General features: G+C 58.2%; 1 protein-coding gene and 1 non-coding gene across 10 annotated transcripts; both read left to right on the forward strand.

The window, feature by feature from the left end:
• The first annotated feature begins 5,633 nt into the window (after nt 1-5,633).
• LOC132219148 (uncharacterized) lies at nt 5,634-23,916 on the forward strand. 9 transcript variants are annotated; one of them, XR_009449397.1, is made up of 5 exons: nt 5,859-6,137; nt 6,265-6,384; nt 8,516-8,805; nt 11,009-11,159; nt 14,784-15,878. XR_009449397.1 is itself a non-coding variant. In XM_059671360.1 (4 exons), the coding sequence occupies exons 1-4, from the start codon at nt 5,645-5,647 to the stop codon at nt 23,277-23,279; spliced, it is 576 nt and encodes a 191-aa protein (XP_059527343.1). In that variant the 5' UTR covers nt 5,634-5,644; the 3' UTR covers nt 23,280-23,916. The 9 variants fall into 9 exon arrangements, 6 of the variants coding, with proteins under 6 accessions (XP_059527343.1, XP_059527344.1, XP_059527341.1 ...); XM_059671360.1 differs by lacking the exons at nt 5,859-6,137; nt 8,516-8,805; nt 14,784-15,878 and adding exons at nt 5,634-5,834; nt 23,165-23,916; XM_059671361.1 differs by lacking the exons at nt 5,859-6,137; nt 8,516-8,805 and adding an exon at nt 5,634-5,834.
• Nucleotides 6,442-6,628, forward strand: LOC132219460 (small Cajal body-specific RNA 16). Its single transcript, XR_009449467.1, has one exon. It is a non-coding gene; the product is annotated as a small Cajal body-specific RNA 16 (non-coding RNA).
• Nucleotides 23,917-24,147: the final 231 nt, after the last annotated feature.

The raw sequence follows: 24,147 nt of genomic DNA on the forward strand, positions 1-24,147 counted from the left end.
CTGACTTGTGCAGTGAGGCTCTGACCCTGCGCAGTGAGGCTCTGACCCTGCGCAGTGAGGCTCTGACTTGTGCAGTGAGGCTCTGACCCTGCGCAGTGAGGCTCTGACCCTGTGCAGTGAGGCTCTGACTTGTGCAGTGAGGCTCTGACCCTGGGCAGTGAGGCTCTGACCCTGCGCAGTGAGGCTCTGACTTGTGCAGTGGGGCTCTGACCCTGCGCAGTGAGGCTCTGACCCTGTGCAGTGAGGCTCTGACTTGTGCAGTGAGGCTCTGACCCTGGGCAGTGAGGCTCTGACCCTGCGCAGTGAGGCTCTGACTTGTGCAGTGGGGCTCTGACCCTGCGCAGTGAGGCTCTGACCCTGTGCAGTGAGGCTCTGACTTGTGCAGTGAGGCTCTGACCCTGGGCAGTGAGGCTCTGACCCTGCGCAGTGAGGCTCTGACCCTGTGCAGTGAGGACGCTGCACCGCAGGCAGGGGCTCCATCCTCCTATTCTGCCCTCCCCTCCCCTCTGTGCTGGGGCCACACTTGCCAGAGAAAGGACGTCAGTCGGATGTGGGACCGAGCGGCCTGTGCTGAGGCCTGGGAACCTGCCTCTTAGTTTAGGCCGCGTCCGAAGAGACCGGCGGCGAGGCCAGGCTTGGACAGCGGCCCGCGCCGAGGGCGGCCTGCACTGGGAGCGCCGAGGGAAGGTGGGCCCGTCTCCCAGGACCCGGAGGCTTGTCCCCTTAAGCCGGCCCAGGAGCACGCGCCCCTTTCCATCTGCAGACTGCCTCTCCCCACGTGGGATGGGAGTGCAGCCCCACTTCCCGCCCTCCCTCAGGTCCCTTCATCCCGCGGGGGCACGGGTTCCTGGGAAGACCCCAGGCTCCGCCGGTCTGACTGCGGCCCGCAGGCGCACACCGCGCTCCCGAGACTGCCTGCCAAGCGGCCCCTGGGTCTCGGCAGCCTGACCTTGACGTGGGGCCCAAGGAGACCGGTTGGCGGTTAGCGGTCTCTCCCGCCCTCACCCGGCAGCTCCGACCACGAAAAGCTCCGTGAGGCGCCCGCGTGGGCCCCCTGGGCGCCTGCGCATCCAGCCCAGCACCCGTCGCGCTGTTTGGGCCACGGCCTGTCGGGGGTCGGAGTGGGTGCTTTCAGCCGCAGCGGCAGGACCCTGGTCAGTTTGGCTTTATCATGGGGTGCTGCTCGCTGTGGGGCAGGGCAGGGAGCAGGGGTGTCAGCTGATGAGCGATGTCACAGGGGCCCGGCTTCATTCTCCGGGGCTCCCTCTCCCCGGTGCTGGCCTGGCCCGGGGCTGGCTCCCCTCGGGGGCGGGGGGTGGCGGGGGGGGGGGGAGCTGCTAGGGGCTGAGGCAGCTGCAGGCATCCAGCCCAGGGAACCCCGCTCCCGCAGCCTTCCTCTCATCCTCATTGGGCAGCGCGCAGTCACGTGCTCGCTCCTGAGCCAATCGCTGGCCCTGGGCAGAGGAGGACCTGGATCAAAACGACCAGTGGTTCTCAAAGTGGGGTCCCCAGACCAGCCGTGTCAGCAGCACCGGAGAGCTTGTCAGACATGCAGATCGTTGGGCCCCGTCCCAGAACCGCCGGCCCGGAAAGTCGGGGCGCGAGCCTCAGCAAACTGCAGTTTTTAAACTGTGCTTTCCTGGTGACATTAGCCACTGCCCAACAGGAGATGAACTTAGCACCACAGGTAATTGCCTCAGGGAAGGAAGGTTTCCTAAATAAAATTCCTGAGATTTGACAAAATGAAAAGCACATGATTTATATAAAAGCATGTCATCCAATTACCCCTGAAATGCTGTTGGTATCCCCCCCCCCCTCAAATACATGTCCACAGGCTCTGGGGGGGGGGGGGGGGTCAACTGGGCTGGGCTGGGCGCCGGGCACGGTGCTCCCTGCCTGCACTGTCTGGGGGAGCCCTGCCAGGTAAGCACAATCATTACCCACAATGCACAGGTGAGGGGGGTGAGGCACCTGGTTCAGTTCACCTGCTGCTGGTGGGTCTCAGGCCCGTAGCTCCATCGGCCTGTGCTCTGCCCTGTGCTCCCCTCCCCACCCCCGCCCCTCTCCCTGGGTCTCCCTGATGGGCACCCTCTGGCCCTCTGATACCCACAAGGACCGCCTGGGGCGCTGGAAAGCCACCGCTTCTAAATGGGGGGCCCAGGAGACTCCCCCAGGGACCGTCTTATCAGAGGCTCCTGTGCCTCCACACGTTGGGCTTCCGGCCCACTCTCACCGCACACGGACCCTCTGGTGCCCCTTCGCATGGAGGCAGGCGCCCTCCCATCTGCTGCCTGGGCCTTGGGGGTCTCCCCCAGCCCCCCTCCCCTCCCCTCCCCCTTAGCCTTGGTCTGGGCTCGGTCTCTACTGCCACCCCGTGGCTCCCAGACTCAGTGCAGGGAGGAGTGGCCCAGAGCAGAGACCGGATCCACCTGCCTTTCAGATGATGCTGTAGCTTCCAGCTGTTCTGTCAAGGAATATTCTGGAAAGCCAGGCCTCCCTGGGTCCAGGTGAGCCTTTCAGTCTGTGAAAGAAATGTTTTGCCAGGTGGTCCCAGAGCCCCGGGGGAGATGGCAGCCTGGCGGTCAGGGTGTGGTGACCCGGGAAGGTGTTGGAGCGTCCAGCCTCCAGGGCGGCCAGAGCAGGGCCCGGGGTCGGGGAGGCTGGTGCCCAGTGCGCAGTCCTGGGCGGCTCACTGCCCCCCACCCCGCCCCGTCCTGGCCTCCTGACCGTGGCCCAGTGCAAGCCAGCTGGGTGAGGGCAAGCGAGTCCAGGTGTGAGGATGAGTCTGTGCTCAGCCGCACCGGGGAAACTGAGGCAGCCTCCTGTGGGGTTTTCCATGACTTACGAGTTTCCTGCAGCTGCCGTCACAGAGTACTGTGAAGTGGGGGCTTGAACCCATCATTGAGCAGAGGGGGCCCCCATCTGTGGAGACCTGGTTCTCCAACCAGGGCCCCTGAGCAGTAGCGCGGGGCGGACGCGTTGGGGTAACCAAGCTGTGATGCCTTCGGAGCACCCCTGCCAACCTTTCTCATTCCTTTCTTCACTCGTTCAAGGAGTATCTTCGTGCCCTGGCTGGTGTGGCTCAGGGGATAGAGCGTCGGCCTGCGGACGGAAGGGTCCCAGGTTGGATTCCAGTCAAGGGCACATGCCGGGTTGTGGGCTCGATCCCCAGTTGGGGGCGTGCAGGAGGCAGTCAATCAATGATTCTCTCTCATCATTGATGTTTCTATCTCTCTCTCCCTCTCCCTTCCTCTCTGAAATCAGTAAAAATATATTTTAAAAAAATATCTTTAGTACTACTCTATGCCAGGCCCTGCTCTGACTTCTGACGATATAATAATTTTTATTTTATTATTATCCTATCTAATAATAGAAAAGATTGAAATTGACCATACCTTCGCTATGCCTCCCATTGGCTCATCAGCGAGATATGCAAATTAACCACCAACAAAGATGGCGGTTAATTTGCATACGTAGGTGGGAAGTGGCAGAGTGAAGACTGAAGGTGGCTCCGGCTGGAGCGGCACTGGTTTTCCTCTGGCACCTGGGACCCAGGTCTATTGCACGAATCTTTTCCCCTGCAACAGGCCTCTAGTATTTAATAATTCTTTATTGTTGAAAGTATTACATATGTCCCTCTTTTCCCCCATTGACCCACTCCTTTAGTTTATTTTAAATCTTTATTGTTGAAAGTATTACATACGTCCCCTTTTCTCCCCATTGACCCCTTATAGCTCCTCTGTCCCCCACCCCAGGCCTCCACCACCCTATCATGTGTGTCCATGGGTTATGCATATATACATACAAGTACTTTGGTTGATCTCTTCCCATCTTCCCACCCACCCCCACCTTCCCTGATGATATAATAATTTTTTAAAATAATCTTCCCTACCCTCATGGAACCCAAACTCTATGGAAGTGAACAGACAGTAGACAAAGAAAGTGTGTACTGATCAGACTTGATCCGTCCGCGAGGCGTGGCCAGTGGATGAGACATGGGTCCTGCTCACCCGTCAAGCCCAGGAGACACCGTCTCTCTGGGGCCGGTGCCCAGCACGCTTCCCCCTCCCTCAATCCCGGTCGGTTGTGCTCGCTCCACCTCATGTGCCAGGATCTCCCTGCCCATCCCTCTAGACACCCCTGGTTAGAGCCAGACGTCAGGGTGACAATGTCGATGTGTGACAGTCTCCAAGAGGGCTTGCAGCAGCCCACCTTGGAAGGGACCCCTAATTGCCTCCTTGTGGCCCCGCCATTGCTGGGTGCTTATGTAGAGAGAGCCCTGGGTGGGAGGGACAGTATCGTCTAGTGAATGGGTGTCTGGTTCTCCCCGCCGACCCCGGCCCGCTGCCTCTGTCCCAGGAGGCATGTCCAGCAGATGGGCAGAGATGGCGTGCTTGGCGGGGTGGGGGTTAAACATTCTGCCTCCTCCCCCCACGACCGATGGATGGTGTGTGGCAGGAGCCTGGTCAGAAGGACACGTGGGCGTCAGGTCACCCTGCTGGGCTGTCGCTGGGCCTGGGCACTGCAGGGTCATGGGGCACCACCTTCGCATGTGACACCCACTGACATCCCTGTGGCAGCCTGAAAGATGAGGACCTCCCGAGAGACGGAAATCGGACTTTATTGTCTTGAGAGGCCTTCCTTAGTACTCCGTCTGTCTCTCTCTCTTTCTGTCTCTGTTTCTCTTGCATTAATGTCACGGTAACATGGGAAAAGGCGTAACTGCTGTCCTTGTCGTGTGCCAGGGTGACTTCCAGACCTGCCCTCGGACCCTCTGGGCACTACGGAGGCTGGCTGCTGAGTGACATTCCCGGGGCTGAGGGCGCGCAGCCAGGCCCAGCCCCACGCGGGGCCTCCTGGCTGCGAAGCGGGGAGCCTGGGGGGGCAGGGGGTGCTGGTGGTGCTGAGTGACAGCTGGAGCAGCATGGGCCGGGTGATGAATAGATGCCCAGGCATTGTGGCAGCTCCAGCCTCCCAGCCCAGGCTGGTTCTCCCGTCATCGTCATCGTAGTGGATCGGACGCTCGCCAAGAAATCCGCGGGAGGGACACTGCATTCCTAAGACATATACCTGCGACTCATTCGGTAGCTGCTGTTGTGAAAGGAAGGCGCGAGAGGAGAAAAGAAATGTAGCAACTGATACGGCAACACCGCACGAGGTAGGATGTGGCCACGTGGGTCGATTTCCTTTTCAAGCTCCACTGACCATCAGAGACGCCAGGACACAGCGGGCGCGGGCGCGGGGGTTCGAATAACCTCACGCCCGAGAGATTGCTCTTGACCAGATGCCTTCTGGGTTCCAATCCGGCGGTTATTGTCCTTTTGGACGGGGTTCCAGGTCAAGTCAGGTGCGTCCGGAGGAGGGTCGTGCCTCGCCTCTGCAGAGGAATCAAACCGCCATTCGGGGAGCCCCGTGTGTACCAGGCCCAGCTGTGCAGACAGCACCCCGCTGTCCCCATAGGCAAAGGCAGCCGCCCCCGGCGGGGGCCCTTGCCCTGAGCTGCCTCCTTCCTGCCACCTCGGGTGGCGCAAAGAGCACGTGCTGGGCTTGAACCTTGAACCTGGCGCGGCCCCTTCCTGGGCCCTCCGGTTTCCTCACCTGGAAAACAGGGGTGATCACTGTACCCGCTCCCTTCACAGGGTGCATGAGGAGGAAAGGGAGGATGCACGCTCAGCTACGTGCACCTGGCCGGCTTCTCCTGTCCCGGGGTGCTCCCCTCGGGCCTAGGCGCTCATTCGCTTTAACCAACAGCTCGCCGGCTGCGGCCCCTTTAAGACGGCCTCGGAGGACCCAGTTTCAAAGCCGCGGGCGACCCTCTAGCTGCCGCCTCGATGGTAAGTCGTCACTTCCGGCCGGAAGTGCGCGGGTTCCCGGGCTTCGGCGCGAGGGTGGGAGTATGTGGAGGCGCGTGCTCGCTCGTCTCCGAGGGGAGGGTCCCGCTCGGCCCCGGCGGTCGCCGGCCCTGGCCCCGGGGTGACGCGGGCCTGTCGTCGCCACCGGCGCTGGAGAAACCCCGCGGATGGCGGGAGGCCCCTGTTCGCGGCCCGGGACTTCAGGGACGGCTCCCCGCATAGCAACGGGGACTTGGACCGAGGAGGCCGAGGGAACTGGGCGGACGCAGGGCCCCCAAGTTGGAGGTGAGCGGTTGCAGGAGGCGCCGCAGACGCCGGCAAGGCCTCCGGTCCCCGGCTGGGCGGCCCGCGTGGTTTCGGGGAGCGTGTAGACCCCGAATGAATGGGACCCCCCTTGACTCTCTTTCCCCAGGGTGTCCTCGGAAAATGAGGAGTCGCCAGCCCCGGCGGCTGGGGGAAGAAGGCGTGCGACGGCTGCCTCCTGCTCCTCCTGATGAGAACTTCCGGAGTGAGCGCGGTGTAGGGGATCCAGGTATGTCGGGCCCGGGACGGGGTGTCGGCGGGCCCGGGACGGGGTGCCGGCAGGCGCGTGGTCTGGGGAAAGGCTCCTGTGTTGCTGAACCTGCCCCGTTGCGGGTGCAGCCTCGTACCTGGCAGCCCTACCCTGACCTAAAGCAAATTCCCGGGAGGAGTTCTTCCCGGGTTTTGAATTTGCAGTAACAGGTGTGAACATTCTAGAAGCAGTTTGATGATCATGTATGATACTGCAAACAAGACCTGACGTTGGAAGGAGAACTGCTGTGGTTATTAGTAACCAGAGAGCGGGTCGTTTTCAAAAACCTGTCAACAGTGTCGGTTCAATAAATATTTACTGTTACTTTGGCCGGGCACCTCCCTGATGGTTAGGGGCACAGGAAAACGAAACAGCCCTGGCCCTTGTCCTCAGGGCCTACAGCCCAGTCGGAGAGACGAGATGACCGCACTGAAGAGGGTGAGGGGGCTGCTTGGAAGGGAAGCAGGGTTGTTTGTTTGTTTGTTTGTTTTTTTTTATTGATTTTTTACAGAGAGGAAGGGAGAGAGATAGAGAGTTAGAAACATCGATGAGAGAGAAACATCAATCAGCTGCCTCCTGCACATCCCCCACTGGGGATGTGCCCGCAACCCAGGTACATGCCCTTGACCGGAATCGAACCCGGGACCTTTCAGTCCGCAGGCCGACTCTCTATCCACTGAGCCAAACCGGTTTTGGCAAGGAAGCAGGGTTTTCCAGGAGAATGTGTGTCCCCAGGAGCCTGAAGGAGGCTGGAAGGCATTCCTGAGGAGGGGACCCTCGAGCTAGACTCTGAAGGATGAGCAGGAGTTCAGTGGGCAGGCCAGGGGGCAGCATGTGCAAAGGCCCCGTGGTCTAGCAAGTGTGGCTGGTGGATGAACTGGAAGAAGGCCATGGTCGCCGCGAAAGCAAGGCGGGGAACGGGGTGGAGCAAGCTGAGAAGGTGGGGAAGGGCCGGACCACACAGGGCCTGTGGCTCACGGGAGCATTGGGGTCTTTCCTAAGAATGTGGGGGCCGTCATGGGTGTTAAACATGGGTGATGTGCTAAAGCCTGTAATTTCAAAAGCACACTATTTGCAGAACAACACTGAGACCGCTTTGCAGTATGGACGTGGTCTGTGTCCTCCCCGGCCGGCAGAGCGGCCACAGCCGCACGTGGCCGTTGAGCACCTGCAGCGAGGCTGGTGCCGCTGAGGAACCGGCCTTTAAAATGGAGCAGCCGCTGCTGGGCAGTGCGGGGCTGGAGTGTATTGGAGGGCGTGGTGCCACCCGTCCGGAATCGTGACACGGGTGCCCTTCTCCATCTCCTGCTCCCCCTCCTCCCTGGGGAAGGCCGTGTGGATGGCTCCTGAGGGTCCCACTTGGAGTGACTGCTGTGGACCGCGAGTTTATTTTCCTGGCTGTCGGCCAGCCTGCTCCTCGGGAAGCGGCATTCTCTCTCCCGCTTCGCCTGCTGTGTTGCCAGCAGAGGGGGTGACATCTTCAGCACCCGCAGTGGTCAGGGCGCCGTGTCTGAGCCAGGTGGGGAAGGGGGGGGCAGGGGAAGGAGGGTGGTCCCTGGTGGCAAGAGCTTAGATCTGGAGAGGCGGGCGGCAGCAAGTGCCGGAACATGGGGAAGGGGGGCCCGTCGGTGTGGCCCCGTAAAGACCGTTTGCAGCTGAGGAAACTTGACAAAAGGCAGGAAGCGCAGAGGTGCTTGAGAGGATGTGGGGAGCCCAGGAGCTGGGGCTGGGCTGGGAAACACATGGCGTGAGGGAGGGAAGAAAACGCAGGGATGGAGAGGCTGCTGGGTGGCGGGCGGTGTCAGTGCAGGCAGGTTCCTGAGGAAGACCCACGTGGCCATGTGCACATTGCGGCCTGGAGAGGATGAGTGGGGAAGTCCACTGCCTGGAAGTAGGAGGGCACCAGCTCTCAGGGCCAGGGACCCTGAACCCTGAAGACTTGAAAAGAGGAGGGACTGATGGGAGCAGGGTCCCCACGGGGCACCTTCCACATCGTATGGGTGGAGGTAGAGTTCAGATCTGGGAGGGCACTCCATGGCACTGAGTTGTAGCTTCTCTGAATGCTGGCTGCTAACGTACAATGGAAACTGACGAACCGCTCTCTACGCAGGTGAGCTGGGAAGACGGTGTGTGCTGCGCGGGAACCTGCTGGTTGATTACACCTCTGCCTGGTTCTCGGGGCCTGAAATGTCGTTCGTTTTAGGACCTGCCAGGTCTGGGTTGACCCGCAGAAGACCCCGTTTTGCACGGATGTGAATAAATGGAGTCAGACTCCAAGGAGACTTTTCACACTGTTTTCTGTGCCCAGTGACGTGTGCCTGTGTCGCCTCTGCTTCTGAGATCCGTGGATGGCAGCACTGTTCCCCAGGAAAGCGGCTCACAGAGCCACTTACACAGGAGGTGTGAGCGCTGGCGGCCCGTCACCCTTGGGAGCATGAACTGTCCAGAAATGACCATCGCCTTGCTGAGCTGATGGGCAGGGGTGGCTGGTGCGGGTCAGGGTGGTGGTCACCTTGTTCAGAGGAGCCATGTCCCTGTTTACCTTGATTTCTTCTGTAAATGGGCCAACAGTCATGATGGTGACTCCTGCCAGGTGGGCCTGGTGAGGGTGCAACATGAGCAGGTCCAGTGAGCCCTCGGGAGCACTTAGGACACGTGCGTGACCGTCGCTCACCGTCAGTTACACTCGCCTGGAATTTCAGTGCGTTGCCAGCTCTGACCGCCCAGGTGCTGCTGTGGGAGGGTTCGGGGTCTGGGGCGCTGCCTGCTCCCGAGGGGGTGTCTGTGGGCTCTTGGCCTTTCACCCTCCTGTGTTCACATTTGGGCCACTGACTACATGCTTATCTTTCGAGAGAGAAAGTGTAATGACTGCCTGTCACACACTGTGTTAGATGGGGCGGATACTGGGTAATTGGTACATCACTGGTGTTTCTGGAATAAATGTGGACGCCCGGTCGCTGCCTCTCGAGTGCAGATGTCGCTTCCTCACCGTGGCTGCGGGGCCGCCTGGCCTGTCTGGCCTGGTGTCAGCCTGGCCCAGCAGCTGGGGGCCCCCGTGTCTGCAGTCTCGGGTGGGGAGCGGGTCAGCCTTTGGTTTGGCAGGTTAATCAGAAGCGTTAGGTCCTGATCAGCTTCCCCTGAGCTGTTGCCTGGTATTTCTGGTGTGACACGGTGCATAGGAAGGCGGGGTCCTTCGCCTGCCTCTGCTTTCTCATTTGCTGGGACACTGATCGACCGAGGAGGGTGTGAGTTATCCCCATTGGTCGGTCTGGGACTTAGGGTGGAAGAGCCTGCCGAGAAGAGAAGAGGGAGGTGAGGACGAGGAGTGACTCTCCCACGCAGGGGGACACGGAAGGCCTGGGGAGCAGTTACAGCGAGTTAAGGTCCTGCACTTCTCTCTCTGTCCACCAGAGGGCGCAGCCTCACACCAGACTGTTCCCTTTTGTAACTGGATACAGCTTTTTGGGTTTTCTTTTGTAATTTAGCCAGGACCTTATTTCACTGGAAAGTTATGTAAGGAGTTCATCTGCAGGGATGGGATCTTTCTTTGGAATCTGCCAGGGTGCCCAATGGCATACAGTGCCCGGGAGTGTTGGACACCCCCCCACCCCCCCTCCCGCCACAACCAGACACGGTCATGGGACGTGGCTGGGCCCGTGGCACTTGGGGATGAGAGCGCGTTCCAATGTGGCTTTTGGTCGAGATTCTCTGCGGGTGACAACAGCCGGTGTCACTCGGCGCAGCCTGAGGAAGGGTAGGGTGGGTGCAGCGCAGACCAGCGTCTGAAGTCCCGGCCAGCGGGTCGGGTGTAAAGGGGCTTACGGGCGGCCAGAGCATTGCTCAGACTTGGAATCGAAAGCTACTTGTCAAGACCGAACGCAGGTTGTTGGAGCCGGTGCGGCTTAATGGCCGGCTGCCCCCGTCAGAAAGTGCTTTGACTTGGAGAAGGCGGCTGCGGCTCTGCAAGTGCAATCCCCGTGCGGAGCTGAATGTCCTCTGGCTCCCAAGCCCGGAGACGGCCTTCTGATGGACTAGACGTGTCGGATTGCGCACTCGCTGCGGGCCGCCGCGGGCTTCCCTTCCCGTGAGGGCAGATGAGACGCCGAGGGCTTTGGGAACAAGGAATCCACAGGGTGGGGGGTGCGGAGCTGGTAGGGTGGTCAGGAAAGGCCCCAACCCTCAGGTCAGGGGGTAAGCCATGTGACAGCCTGGAAGTGTATCTGAGGTCGAGTGACAGCCAGGGCACAGGTTGCCAGTCCGGCCAATACGGAGGGGTTACGAGGAGGCTGGGAGACGGGACCAGGTCTCGCAGGGCTTGTAGAAAAGTTTGGCTTTTACAATGAGTAGCATCAGTAGCCCATTTTCTCCTCATCTCTTAGGGACCTTTTTCCCCAGCGGCAGGCTGCGTTAGAAGTATTTCCTGTCTGTGCTGGCACATCTGCCCATTGAGCCGACCCCAGGTCTGCAGAGGGAGCGCTCTTCCCTGGCAGCTGGAGGCTTGCTCTTGGCTCTGCTGAATCCTGACGGGGCGAGTGACAGGGACAAACAACATGTGGATGTGACAGGTAAGTTCCTGCAGCCAACCTGTGCCTTCACCTCGTAGGGGAAGCCAGAGAGGCCTGCACGTGCCTGCTGCCTCCGAGGGGCAGGGACCGCCCCTTGGTGCCAGGCTCGCCTCCCCATGAAGCCGCCATCTGTATTCTGCCGGTCTGCACCTCGGAGAACAGCTTGCTTGCTGTTCCGACAAAGAGTAGGTGAGTTTTATTTAAATCATGTAAACTGCTATCCAGAGGGCTACCCAAGCGCGTTCTCCTGTCATCCTTACAAGCTAGAGGCCTGTTTGCTTTCACATGGTTGCACACAATGAATGCATTTAAAACAGTTCCTCGTCCTAACACTCTTTACATGAATTATGTAGCTACAGCAGAAAACTGTTCGTTCATTGCAAATTTAATTAGCGTGGAGCCGCATGAGCTGTCGGAGGGTCACGTGTCTTCCGGGCCGTCCGTCCACTGTGCGGTGTGGTGGCTCGCAGCGCCGCTTCAGAAGGGCAGTCGCCCTCAGCAGGACATTGAGAATATCGCGTGGATTAAAATAAGACTCATACCTCCTTTGCACCACACATTCCTTTGCACCCAAGTTCCACGACTTGGGTTTTTGACCCCGACCTGCCTGAGGCTGGCTGTCCCCAGCGGGTGCATTTCTGTAAGTTAAACCGACACGTGTGCCCACGTGAGTGATGGGCAAAGCTCCCGCAAACGGCCTTCACTGATGTGCTGTCTTCGTTCCAAATTCCTTCAGCCCCTTGAAGGCTAACGAGGGAGATAAAAAGAAGCTATTAAGCCCAAATGAAAGAAAGCATGCACTTCCTCTGGTCGCTTGAACTATGTGTTGGACTATAATTTTTCCCTGAAGTGATAATGCGCTATTGTTACTATCGAGGGATCAGAGGCTGAGAGGGAGCAGCCCCTGCCCCACCCACCCCTTCCCCCAGGCCTCCCCCAGGGATCAACTTCAGGTCCCTTAGCTCGGTCTTCCAGATCCCCCACCCCCCACCCCCCAGTTCTCAGTAGCAGGCTGTGCTGCTCCTTTAGGCTCATTCCGCCTTTGCCTGCGGACTTCTCTCCTGTGGAGTCAGGCTGCACTCGCTGCGACCCCTCCCGTCCGTCCTGTGTGATTGCTCGTTGCGGTGGCAGGCAGTGTGTGTGATGCGCCCACCAGGGCTCCCCAGCACCTGGCGCGGCAGCTCTGCATTTCCTCCTTGTTCTCCCTTCGTGGTCTTGCTGTGTCTTGGCTGGGCTTCCTCTGAACCTCTCGCTAATTCTCCCCACATGTCCTGGTAGCCTCGGCGTAACTTCACACGAGGTCAGCACAGTGAGTGCTCTGTCCGTTCCAATCTCATTAGCTGAGGGAGAGGAGGCCTCAGACCGTTCCGCTCTGAGTGTGTGTTCAAGTTTTGTTCTATCTCGGGTGCCAGGGGAGGGGTGGGGATAGTTCGTAGGAAATAGGCTGGATTATCGCCATCAGGCTAAACACAGAACCGCTGGCTCCAGGTCCCGGCCGCCAGCTGGGCGGGTGACTGGTTTCCCGAGGCCTTGCAGATGGTGTCAGGGATGCCAGCCTCATCCCAGAAGGAGGCTGTGCGTTATGTCGGGTACAAAGGGCTCTGTCCCAAGCCTGGTCTAGACCAGGTTTTTATTTCACGAGCCCTCTTGGACCTCGGCGTCACGTCTGTCTTGGTTAGACATGTGACTTGGTCAGGAAGGTCTGTTCAGTGCATTTTTGTTTTAGGAACATAATGCGTGTATGGCCTAGTTCAGCGCTTCCCAAGCAGTGAGCGCACGGACCCCCTAGCCTGTCGGGCAGGGTGTGGGCAGCCGGCCTGGGCTGTGCCTGGGACCCTGCGTTTCTCGCCAGCCCAGCCGCTGGCCTGAGGCCACACCGCGGGGCCAGGGCGGGCACTGCCCCGACACTTCTCCCAGGTGCTGGCGTGGTGGCGAGTCGCCAGTGACAGGAGTCAGTCTCCCAGGCCGGGACTCAGCCTCGGGAGGGATTATGACACCGAGTTCTGTGGGAGGTTCTGCTTTTAGGAAGACGAGTTCAGAAAGCAAAAGAACTCCTCCTGGCATCCTTCACCTGCCTTTTTAGTCTAATTTTGCTAATAATCAAGGAAATCACCCTCGACCCCCCTCCTCCAAGGAAGGGGAAATGGAAATGACTCAGATCTGCCCGTAGTCAGGAGAGAAGTGGCTCCAGGCTCAGTCCTGAGCCTCCCCCCGCCCCCCCCCGCCCTCACCTCCCAGGCAGCCGAGGTCCCCTGGGAGCACCGTGTCCAGCCAGCAGCTCCGGAGCTAGGGCTGTGCGTCCCCTGCAGGAGCTCGTTTGCCCCCCAGGGAGTTTACATCAGGGAATCAGTCACTGTGTATTGGAGGGAGGCAGCCCCATGTCCAGTTTTCATGACTTCAGATCCTGGGCAGGATGAAGGCTTTTAATTTATTCAGCCACCCTCACTATGGACCCATGGGGGGGAGGGGAGTTCCAGCCTCACTTGGGAGGTTCCAGCCCCATCGGTGGCACCGGAAGTCCCTGTGACAAAGGGCCCGTGCTGATGGGTTTCATTCCACCGCCTCTGAATGCGATGGGGTTGACCTTCATGTCACTGTTTTTAGCCCCTCTGCCCCACGCACTCCCACATGCGTGCACGCACTCCCAGGTGAATGAAATGAGACAAGGCCAGGGGGTGGGGCCCCAGGTTTTTTTTTTAATATATTTTATTGATTTTTTTCAGAGAGGAGGGGATAGGGATAGAGAGTTAGAAACACCGATGAGAGAGAAACATCGATCAGCCGCCTCCTACACACTCCCCACTGGGGATGTGCCCACAACCAAGGTACATGCCCTTGACCGGAATCGAACCTGGGACCCTTGAGTCCGCAGGCCGACGCTCTATCCACTGAGCCAAACCGGTCAGGGCTGGGGCCCCAGTTTTAGAAGGTTATTGTATATAGGCGTCATTTCACTCCAGATGTTTATTTCATCTCCATTCTGTTCAAACCGTCTCAAGACAAAAATAATGAAATAAAGGATGTTTAATCAGATTGTTCAGCTGCCTTCCAGTGACTGACTGTTCTGCTTCCTGTAGCATTTATTTTCATACCTGGCCCTGGAAGCGTTTACCTCCACGTGTTCTAAAAGGAGCAAAATAACCCACGAGTGCTTGGGATCTGCTGCTAAAGGACAGTGTTCGACCCAGTAAACTTGGAGGCCCGCTGGGCGCGTCGCATTGGACAGCCGAGGAGCTCCGAGGGTCTTACAGCTGGAAGGGCGGGGCGGGGGAGTTACCAGCAAAAGGAGAGAAAGGACCCTTCCTCGCCAGGTCCCTGCGTGGAGGGGTGGCAGGCTCTTATCAGGCAGATCACCTCACTTTCAGACCCACTGGTTTGAAATCGCACCCCTGGGAGGAGCGGCAACTGCAGTTAGATCGGTTATAAGGTTTGCGTTTGCTGACGTGGCTGAGCAAAAGCGACTCCATTTTGGCCTGTTTCTTCTAACACTGCTCGCCCCCAGCCCTCAGAGTCCCCAGTTTCACTGTAGGTCAGCAGATAGTCATCCACCACATTAGCCAAGTCAGTAAAACACGAATATCCTAATCTGCACATTTTTGGAAAGTGGTATCATAATTCATCGTTTGTCGGCTTACAAATATTTTCCTTGGATTACCCTGTGCTGCTCAGCTCTGAACTTCCTGTACAAACAACACAATAGTTGGAACCGACTGCAGGCAAACTGCCTCGCCTCTGACTTGTGTCTGTTCCCCAGGAGAGAGGAGGGGACTTGTTGACTGGGTGTTCGCTGAGGAACATTCTTTGTCTTCCAAGGAGCACAAGAGGACAGTTCCTGCATGAGAACAGGAAGCCCGGTCCCTGCAGCCCTCGGACCCCTGACTGAGCTCCAAGAGGAAGTGCCCTTGGAGGCCAGGCTGCAGGGGGAGGAAGTGGCCTGCGTCGTGGGACTAAGAAGACAGTCATCTTGGGGAGGGGCGGGGGACAGTCCTCAGTTTCCCATCAGGGCCTGGCCTTGCACAACCAGTTACGGAAGTGGCTGGTGTGAGGACAGTGGGAGGAGCCGGAGGCAGACCTACACCCTGTCGGAGTGAAAGAGATTTAATTCTCAAAATTAGCCCAAACTGGAAGCAACCAGAGGCCAAAAGGGGAGGTCAGTGACCTGAGGCACAGTGGGAAGGGCTGAGGAGCGAGGGGAAGCAGGTGTCAGCGGACTGGTTTCATTTACACAAAGTCTAAAGTCGGGCAGCAGGCATGCCGTGTGCGGCTCAGGAACCTGGTTATGGGGGCCTGTGATGTGGGCTGGCAGGGGTAGGGGGCTTTTGGAACAGGTCCTTATCTTTTATATATATATATATATTTTATTGTTTTTTTACAGAGAGGAAGGAAGCGGGATAGAGAGTTAGAAATATCGATGAGAGAGAAACATCGATCAGCTGCCTCCTGCACACCCCCTCCTGGGGATGTGCCCGCAACCAAGGTACATGCCCTTGACCGGAATCGAACCTGGGACCCTTCAGTCTACAGGCCGACACTCTATCCACTGAGCCAAACCGGTTAGGGCAATCCTTATCTTTTTAAAATAAGTATGTCTTTATTGATATCGGAGAGGAAGGGAGAGAGATAGAAGCATCAATGATGAAAGAGAATCATTGATCAGCTGCCTCCTGCATGCCCCACACGGATCAAGCCTGTAACTCGGGGCCTGTGCCCTGACCAGGAATGGAACCTTGACCTCCTGGTTTTATAGGTTGATGCTCAACCACTGAGCCACACTGGCTACTAGGCAACAGGCCCTTATCTTAATCCATCCACAGGGTGGACGTAGGTGTCTGCTTGTGTATGTGAAAAACAGACCTAACACGTGCTTTTCACTGTGTAAATATTTCCTCAATAAAAAAGAAAACATTGTGTGCATGTGTGATTCCAATTACGAAGTTCACGAACAGGAAAACTAGGCTATGATGCAGATGTCAAGAGAGGTTGCCTTTGGGGAGGGAGGGGTGGGGACTAGGGTAAGGGTACCCGGGGCGCGGGGGCCGGGGCGATGTGTAAGAGTTCGTGGTTGTTGGCGCTGTGGTCTCTGAGCTAGTTCAGCCGTGTGCTGAGGATTTGTGATTTCCCGCTTGGATGCTATGCTTTGTAAGAGAGTATTCAAAATGTTACATACAGTGTGGTCCCGGATTTTGGGTGAAAATATGTATGCAAAGAAAAAGAACTAAAAGAATTGTATTCGTTTCCTGTGGCCGCTGTCACAAAATACCACGCGCTGAGTGGCCGAAAAGGACACAGGAATATGACGTCATAGTTCGAGGCCCCGCCACCTGTGGTCCTGGCCCTCGGAGACCTCCGTCCAGACATACACATGACCTTCTCGTCCAGAAAGACAGCTTTTCTGCTTAAACTTTGTTTGCATCACATTTTGAGGTTTAAATATTGCAATAGCAGGATCCTTCGGAATTTCAAAAATATGTGAAACAAACGGATTATGTGTGGGAATGGAATATGGGCGACTTGCCAGGGGTACCTTCCTGTTCCTTCTCCCCGTGGGGTCTCCTGGTCACCTCCCCGTGTCCTTGAGAGGCTGCGCCGCCCCTGCCCGCAGGACCGCAGCGTGTGAGGCTGGCACCAGCTGCTCGCTCTGCCCCTTCCCCTTCCCCTCCAGCCCCACTCCAGGGCGCTCTCTGGGTCACAGGCTGGATAATGAGGCGGAAGGAGAAAGCCCTGAGTGTTCCCGCTCGCCCACCCCTGACACTGCCGGGGCGAGGTGGTCAGTTTGGGACAAACAACAATTCAAGAATGAAGGTCTGTAAGGCCCCGTGCGTCCCAGGAGGGCGACCGAGAAACCTGAGACACATTCTTACTGGATTTTTATTTTAGGCCACGGTTGCCCCTGACACCACTGTAAACAACCTCCTCCTCCCAGGCCTGGGATGCTCCCCGCACAAGCCACCTGGTCCCCAAGTGAGGCCCCTGGCTGCTCACTGTGGGTGCAGGTGACTCACAGGCCCTCGCAGGAAGAAGATGCAAGTCTCGGGGCTGCCTGAACATCTGTGGCGAGTGAGGCTGTCCCAGCACCCCACTAGCCCGCCTGGGAATTCAGGGGTCAGGCTCGCACTCAGACGCCGGGAGTCCCTGCAGCTCCCGGAGGCGCAGCCATCAGCCTCGGGGTGCAGAGCTGCTTTCTTGCTTTGCCGGTTGTAGTCTGTTAGTCATTCACGCGAGAAAACTGCTCCCTCCCGGCTCCTTCCTGCGCCTGACATCCACTGGTTACAAATAAGCTGGTAAACGCGAATGTGGGTGTTTTCCGCGGGGATTGGCAGGCAGGGCGTCTCCACAGCCGCGGATCTCAGAGCGCCAAGTGCCTGGGTGGCCCTGGGCAGCTGCGTTCGGGCCAGGGGGTGTCATCAGTGACCCCATTGCTTCAGGCTCTTTTGGGGATCAGACCCTGGTTCGCTGTGTGGGGGTGTCATGGAGGGGTCTCGGGCCTTCTCGCTGAAGGATGGTGTGCAGGGGGCTACCATCCTTCGCTGAGGCCGCCCCCTCTAAGAAAAGGGACGTTGTCCGCTCTGGTGACCCTGTCTGTCATTGCAACCAAAGCAGCGCGTTCTCTTCTTGAAACCCAGAAAAATCAGCCCTTGTTTCCTCAGTCAGAAGGAACAAGATCCCAGCGGGGAGTTCACGGGAGACCTTTCCAAGTATCTGCGCGTCCTTGGCAGACAGCACAGAGCACTGGGGCTGACACCCTCTTCCTCGGGCTGGAGGTCAGCTCGGTGGGGGCAGGGAACAGTCACAGAGAGGAATGAAGTTCTGACTCCCATGATTTAAACCCCACAACAGCTCTCCTGGATGGAAGGTGCCTTGGGGCAGCGGTTCTCAACCTGTGGGTCGCAACCCCTTTGGGGGTCGAACGATCCTTTCACAGGGCTCGCCTAAGACCATCGGAAAACACATATGTACTTAAATAGTTTTTGTGATGAATCACTATGCTTTAATTATGTTCAGTTTGTAACAATGAAATTGGGGGTCGCCACAACAACATGAGGAACTGTATTAAAGGGTCGCGGCGTTAGGAAGGTTGAGAACCACTGCCTTGGGGGCTCTCTGCTGGGGGAGTTGGGGTGCAGGGAGCCCGCACCACGCAGACGCACGGGAGTGTGCTGACGTGAGCAGACCCTGGCCCCGGGACCCCGGGAAGGGACCCTCGCTGACCTTTCGTCTGGTGCCACTTCACCAGGAGGGAGGGGGGCTTCAGAGATGGAGACTGGGAAGGCCTTCCAGGTGGAAGAGGCTCAAAGCTCTAGAGGCAACAGGGTGAGAGGCGCGTGCTCAGGACAGTGAGTCCTCGGGCGGCGGCGGGATGGGCCTGGTTTTCAGCCTGAGGCTCCCGGGCCCCAGGATCATTGAAATCTCATATTTTTATCACTGCCCCACACGGTGTTCACAAGTCTGAGAACCGGCACAGCCACACATTTGCTAACCAGTCAGGGTTTTGACTTAGAATTTGAAGAGACGTTTTTGTCAGTAACAGCGGGTTCTAACAACCCTGGCGTTCCGGGGCGTTTCCGTAGCCGCCCCGCAGGACCCGCAGGAGGTGAGAGCCTGCGCCCACCGCCGTGGATGTGAGTGGCGTGGGCTGTGCGTGGGGGATTTTTGGAGTGATTCCTGGCCAGCACCCCGTCTTTACAAATAAAATCGGAAGCATGCTTTCATCCCCCTAATGGTTACCTCGGCGTCTGTTGAATGCCGTCACCCTACAGCTTCCAGTCTTTGTTCTCTGCAGTAAATGCTGCTGATGGAACCTGTGTGCAGGGGCACTTTCGGGGGCACGTGCAGAAACCCCATCAGCATCTTTATAAAAGGTTGGCCTTTGAAAAAGCCCCGGTAAGCTCTTCTCACCGGCTGGAGGACCGTTTTGACAGCCGAGTGGTGATCCGCGAGCTGATGAGTGACGGAGCAGCCTCACTCGGCAAGCCCAGTGAGCGCTTCCCCTGGAGAGGGCCTGTCACCCCAGCGGCTCAGGGAACCCAGCCCCATAAAAACATACAAACAGATGAGACCCAGCCCGTGGGGCCCCCCATCTCCGCAGAAGGAACACACAGCAGGACTGAGGGATTCCGAAAGCCCCTGGTTACAGCGGGTCTTGGGGTGGGTGGGGAGGGTTTGGTTTGGGGCATTAGATCTTTGACACTCAAGACCATGCCCCGTCCTCCCTCTCCACCCCCATCATTAGAATGGCAGGACCAACAGGCCTTACAACGGGCCTCATGCGGTGAGAGGACCCTGAAAAGAGCCAGCCTGGCAGATGGTGAGGCCCCGCACGGGGCAGGAACGTTCCCTTTGTGGACGAAAGGGGCCACACGCTGACCTGACCAGCTCAGGGAAGGCCTGCGTGGCAGCCTAGCAGACTCAGAGACCTAAAATAACCACAAAGGATGGTCTGAAATTAAACTTTAACTAAAAGCAGTTATGGTGGGCAGTTATGTCCTAGGCCAGTATCTTCACTGACAAGATCAACTTTGATCCTTACTGAGCCCATTTGCCTTTTTGCCTCGAAGATAACATACCCTTGAAATGTCTGGGTAACTTGTAACTTCCCTTTTTCTGGAGCCCCTGGGGCACAACCAAATGTTCTGGGCTCCAGGACAGATACTACAAATTCCTTCATTATCATGTTAATTGATCCTGCACCCACCTAAGAATGTGTCCATCATTTTACTTTTTATCCTATCACAGAGGTTCCCCCCCCCCCCCCCCCCCCCCCGCTTCGCTTAATCCCACCTCCTTAAATCTGTCACCAATGAATCTCATGTAACCCACCTATGTCCCTCCTTTGATTGCAATGTATAAATACAATTGTAACCCCGCCATTCTCTGGAGCACTATCTCAATTCGTTGAGGTTCTGCTTCCCGGCATATGTCGACAGTTTGGCTCAAATAAACTCACAAAAATTCTTTACAGGTTTCAATGGTTTTTTTACGTTAACACCTTGAACCCATGACCCGAAGGCCTGGGGCTTGGAGGATCGGTCAGCTTCAGGGCCCATGATGCAGGCAGGGTGGGATTCAGTGAGCCTCGGCACCCTGAGCAGGCCGACAGGTCCGCCTGGCTCGGGCCAACCACCCGGTGCCCGGAGCCCGGAGGGTGCACAGCAGACCGCTCCTAAGAGGGTGTGGGCAGGGCCCCTCCCTCCCCCTTCCCCCTTGGACACGGCACCTCTCGGTCTGCACCTCCAGCAGGCTGTCCCCCTCCGTGTCCTCCAGGTTCAAACAGAGACGGTGGAATTCATCACCCGGCCGCCCCGTCCTGAGGGTGAAAAGGGCGTTATTAACAAGCACCGACCCAACAGGCATAAACCGAAACCGTCCCGGGCGGGCGGGCGCGTCTGTTGCCGTAATTACAAGGGAGGCAGGAGGGAAGGGAAGGAATGTGACTCAGGAATGAGGCCCATAGACCGTCTCCTGTGGGACTGCCCTTCGAGCCCACACCTTCCTCTGTTACATAACGCGGCCTGGGCGCCACCGAGGCCAGAGGGAGGGAAGGGGCCGCGGTGCAGGTGTCCCTCGGGCCGGCGGCCGAGGTTACGGTGACGCCGCCTTCCCGCCTTTGTTCTAAGGTGCGTGCGGGCGCTCCGCTCCGGGAAGGGGCCGCTATACTTAGAACTTAGCTGCCGCCGCGCAGCGTCCTGTCTCCTCCGCAGGGAGCGCCCTGACGGGCAGACGGTCCCCGGGGCCCGGCGGGAAGAGTGGTGCCTTCCAGTAACCACCGCCACCTCCGGCTCCTCGCCTTCCTCAGTCGGTCCCAGGGGCCGCTGAGCATCCAGGAAAATGAGCCTTTGCACGTAGCCACGGGGAAGATCCCGCAGCCGCCATCCGGAGGGGCTCTGGGCGAATCCCGGCCCTGCCTCCCCTGTCGGCCCTACAGCAAAGCCCGCACGAGCGGCCATCCGCCCCCAGACGCTCCAGGCAACGCTGCAACGGGGCCGGTGTCCCCGAGAGAGCAGACTGGGTGCTGGCCAGGACGCCTGCTCTCCGGCGGGGCAAGAAGCACCGTTTATCTGTCCTTTTTGTTTGTTTTAACGTACAGCTTTTTATTGATTTTAGAGAGGGCACAGAGAGAGAGGGAAACACTGATGGGTTGTTCCACTTATTTCTGCATTCATGGTGTGTGCCCTGACCTGAGATCGAACCTGCGACCTTGGTGTATAGAAATGATGCTCTCACCAACTGAGCCGCCGGCGAGGGCTTGTATCTGCCTCCGCATGAAGTGTTAGCACAGCAGGTGTCCACGGAATCGCGAGCGCAGTGACGGCCAGGGCACCTGCAACCCAGGGCATTGGCGTCGCCTCCATAGGAGCGGCCTCCCGCTCTAGTTCCCGCGGCTAGGATGCGTGTGACCCCGGACCCGACTCTCCAACCCGCGGTCCCTCCCTTCAGCGCAAAGGCTGGGACTGTGAGCCAAACCAGAGCCTGTGCAGATGCGTTCGGCTCCCGCGGGGCAAACAGGCAGCAGCTTAGAAAAGCAGGGGCACCTTCCCAGGGCACCTTCCCAGGCTGCAGCCCTTCCTGACAATGTCTCCCCTTGCTGCACCCGAAACAATGTCGCTAGTTTATCGCGCTGCTCAGGCTGCTCGAGATTCCATCCCGAGGTGAGAGGGACACGCCCGGGAGGACAGGTTTCCCTCCGCCTGCTCGGGGTCCTGGCTGGACCTGAAAGTTACCCTGACAAGGACACGCGCAGGAGGCAGACATCCAGATGGTGTAACCGCGTCTCGTGCCGGGAGCCTTCCTGAGGAGGAGGAGGCCCGAGAAGCAGTTAGCTGAGTGCTTTCCTGCGGCCGAGGAGCGTGAGGGTGAGGGTCAGGGTCAGGGTCAGGGTTAGGGTCAGGGTCAGACAGCAGGAGTCCACGCAGCCAACGGGAAACAGAGCAAGGCCTGTTTGGGTTCTCCGTCCCTCTGTCTTCAGAAATGAGGATGCTCCTTTCTGGGGGTGTCGAGCGGGCACCACTCCCTCGAGGGGTTTGTGGCCTGTTTCAGCAGAGGGAGTGGGGGTCAGAGTGGGCTTCCTGCCTCTGCTGTTGTCAGACTCCTTCAGCCGAGTACTCAGCATGCCGGTGCCGTATTTGGGGGGAGCGTGCCCTGAGCCCCATCCCAAGCATCTTCTTAAAAGCCAGATATGAAGGACACACCTCCCATGTGCCCCTAGGACGGGTGGCGGGCGCATCGCCTTGCTTTGCCTCCTGTCTGAGCCGGCGAGGCGGTCACTGGAGCGGGTCACAGTCCCTCTGTCCCTGGGCCAGGACTGAGGGACGCACCTTCCGCCCGCACACCTGCCTGCCCCCCTGTCCACACGCCGGGGCTGCCCACAGGTTTCGCCCCTTCTCCCCCCACTCTGGGTGTAATCAGGGTTCCAGATCGCGGGTGTCCCCTTTCCCCCGTGGAAGCAGAAGGCCTGCGGGGTCAGATGTGTGATGTAGATTCAGCGAATCGCACTCTCCTGCAGGAGCCCGACATGGAGCGGACTCCCCGAGGCAGACGCAGGCAGCAGGGCGCCGTTTGTCAGCATGGATTATGCCCGAGGGAGCTGGGTCTGGAGGCGGGAGCCAAGGTGGCCACTGACCTGGCAGCTTCCCGGTCCTGGTGAGGTGGCAGGTCCCCCGGAGCCAGTTCCGTCCCAGTTCCTGGAAGCCTGGCCAGGGCCCGCATCCGTGAGCTCTCTGTCTCCCCTCCCCTCTGGCACCAGCTCGCTCCAGTGGGTCCCACTGTCTGCAGCTAAGACGCCTGGCTGATACGAGGGAGCAGGACAGCAGGGGGCAGGGCGGGGCAGGGCGCCAGGAAGTGGCACAAGAGTCCAGACAGCGATGGGGGAAGCTGGCAAGTATTTTGAAGAACAATGACCATTTGTGGGGCCTACCAGGTGCATTATCTATAACCCTCACAGCAACTCCGTTAGCCGTCTTTCTTCCCACTTCACGGAGGAGGCAGGGCTTACCAGGTGTCCCGGCTAATAATGTGGATTTTTTCCATAGATGGAGTTGATATAGATGCGATTTGATATGTAAGCTATTTTGTTGTATTGACAACAAGCTTCAAAACATCATATGTCAAATTTTCTGAAGGTGTTAATATCATAGATATTTTTCATGCCAAAAAAAGAGCATTTGCAGGAAGTTTTGATTCATTACTTGATGTTGCAGAAAAGTGCTGCTGAAAGTGATCGTATACTTCGGGAAGCTTATGGTGAACATGCTCCATCTCAAGATACCTGTGAACGCTGGTTTAAACGCTTTAAAAGTGATGATTTCTATGTGAAAGACAAAGAACGTCCAGGTCAATTTGAACCACGCTTTGATCGTGAAACGACCAGAATGGGCCAGAAGACACGGCAAAGTAATTTTGCTTCATGATGACGCACCATCACACACTTCAAAACCAGCTAAAGACACGTGAGAAGATCTTGCCGGGGAAGTATGAACCCACCCGCCGTGTTCACCAGCCCTCGCTCCTTCAGTTTCCCACTTGGTTCCGATCGAGGGCACACGCGCTCTCTGAGCAGCACTTCAAAACGCACGAAGAATGGAAAATTGGGTCTCTGAATGGTCTGCCTCAAAATAGAAAAGTTCTATTGGGACGGTCTCCACAAATTACCGGAAAGATGGGGGAAATGTGTAGCTGGCGATGGACACGACTTTGAATAAAGCACTTTTGATGTTTCTCTTGAAATGATGGTGTTTTCTTTGATGACAAACTCCGCATTAGTAACCGGCACACCTAATAGAATGGCTAGGGGACCTGCCCGAGCCCACACAGCCCCCAGCGGGGAATCAGGAATTCAAACCCAGAGGTCTTGCGCTCCAGGCCCAGCAGCTCTGCCCTTGGCACTCTCGGCCAGGCCAGCCCTGCTAGCGGCGGGAGTGGAGACCTTCCCCCAACCCCCCGGCTTCCCTCCTCGGAGCCCAGGCGCCTCGCTGGCCTGAGCCACACCGCGGTTTACCTGTCTATGGGCTGAGAGGTCATGGGGCTGGTTGGTCAGGAACAGCCCACGTGGCAGAAAACAGCGGGACAGCGGGCAGTTTCCGGACCAGGTGAGCAGACGCATGGAGGCTGGGCTGCGGGGATGGGTCCCAGGGGCCATCTACTCCACACGCGTGCGGGGGGGCCGCTCGAATCGTTGCAGTGT

The sequence above is a fragment of the Myotis daubentonii genome, chromosome 16 (genome assembly GCF_963259705.1).
Source record: "Myotis daubentonii chromosome 16, mMyoDau2.1, whole genome shotgun sequence".
Classification (NCBI taxonomy): Eukaryota; Metazoa; Chordata; class Mammalia; order Chiroptera; family Vespertilionidae; genus Myotis; species Myotis daubentonii.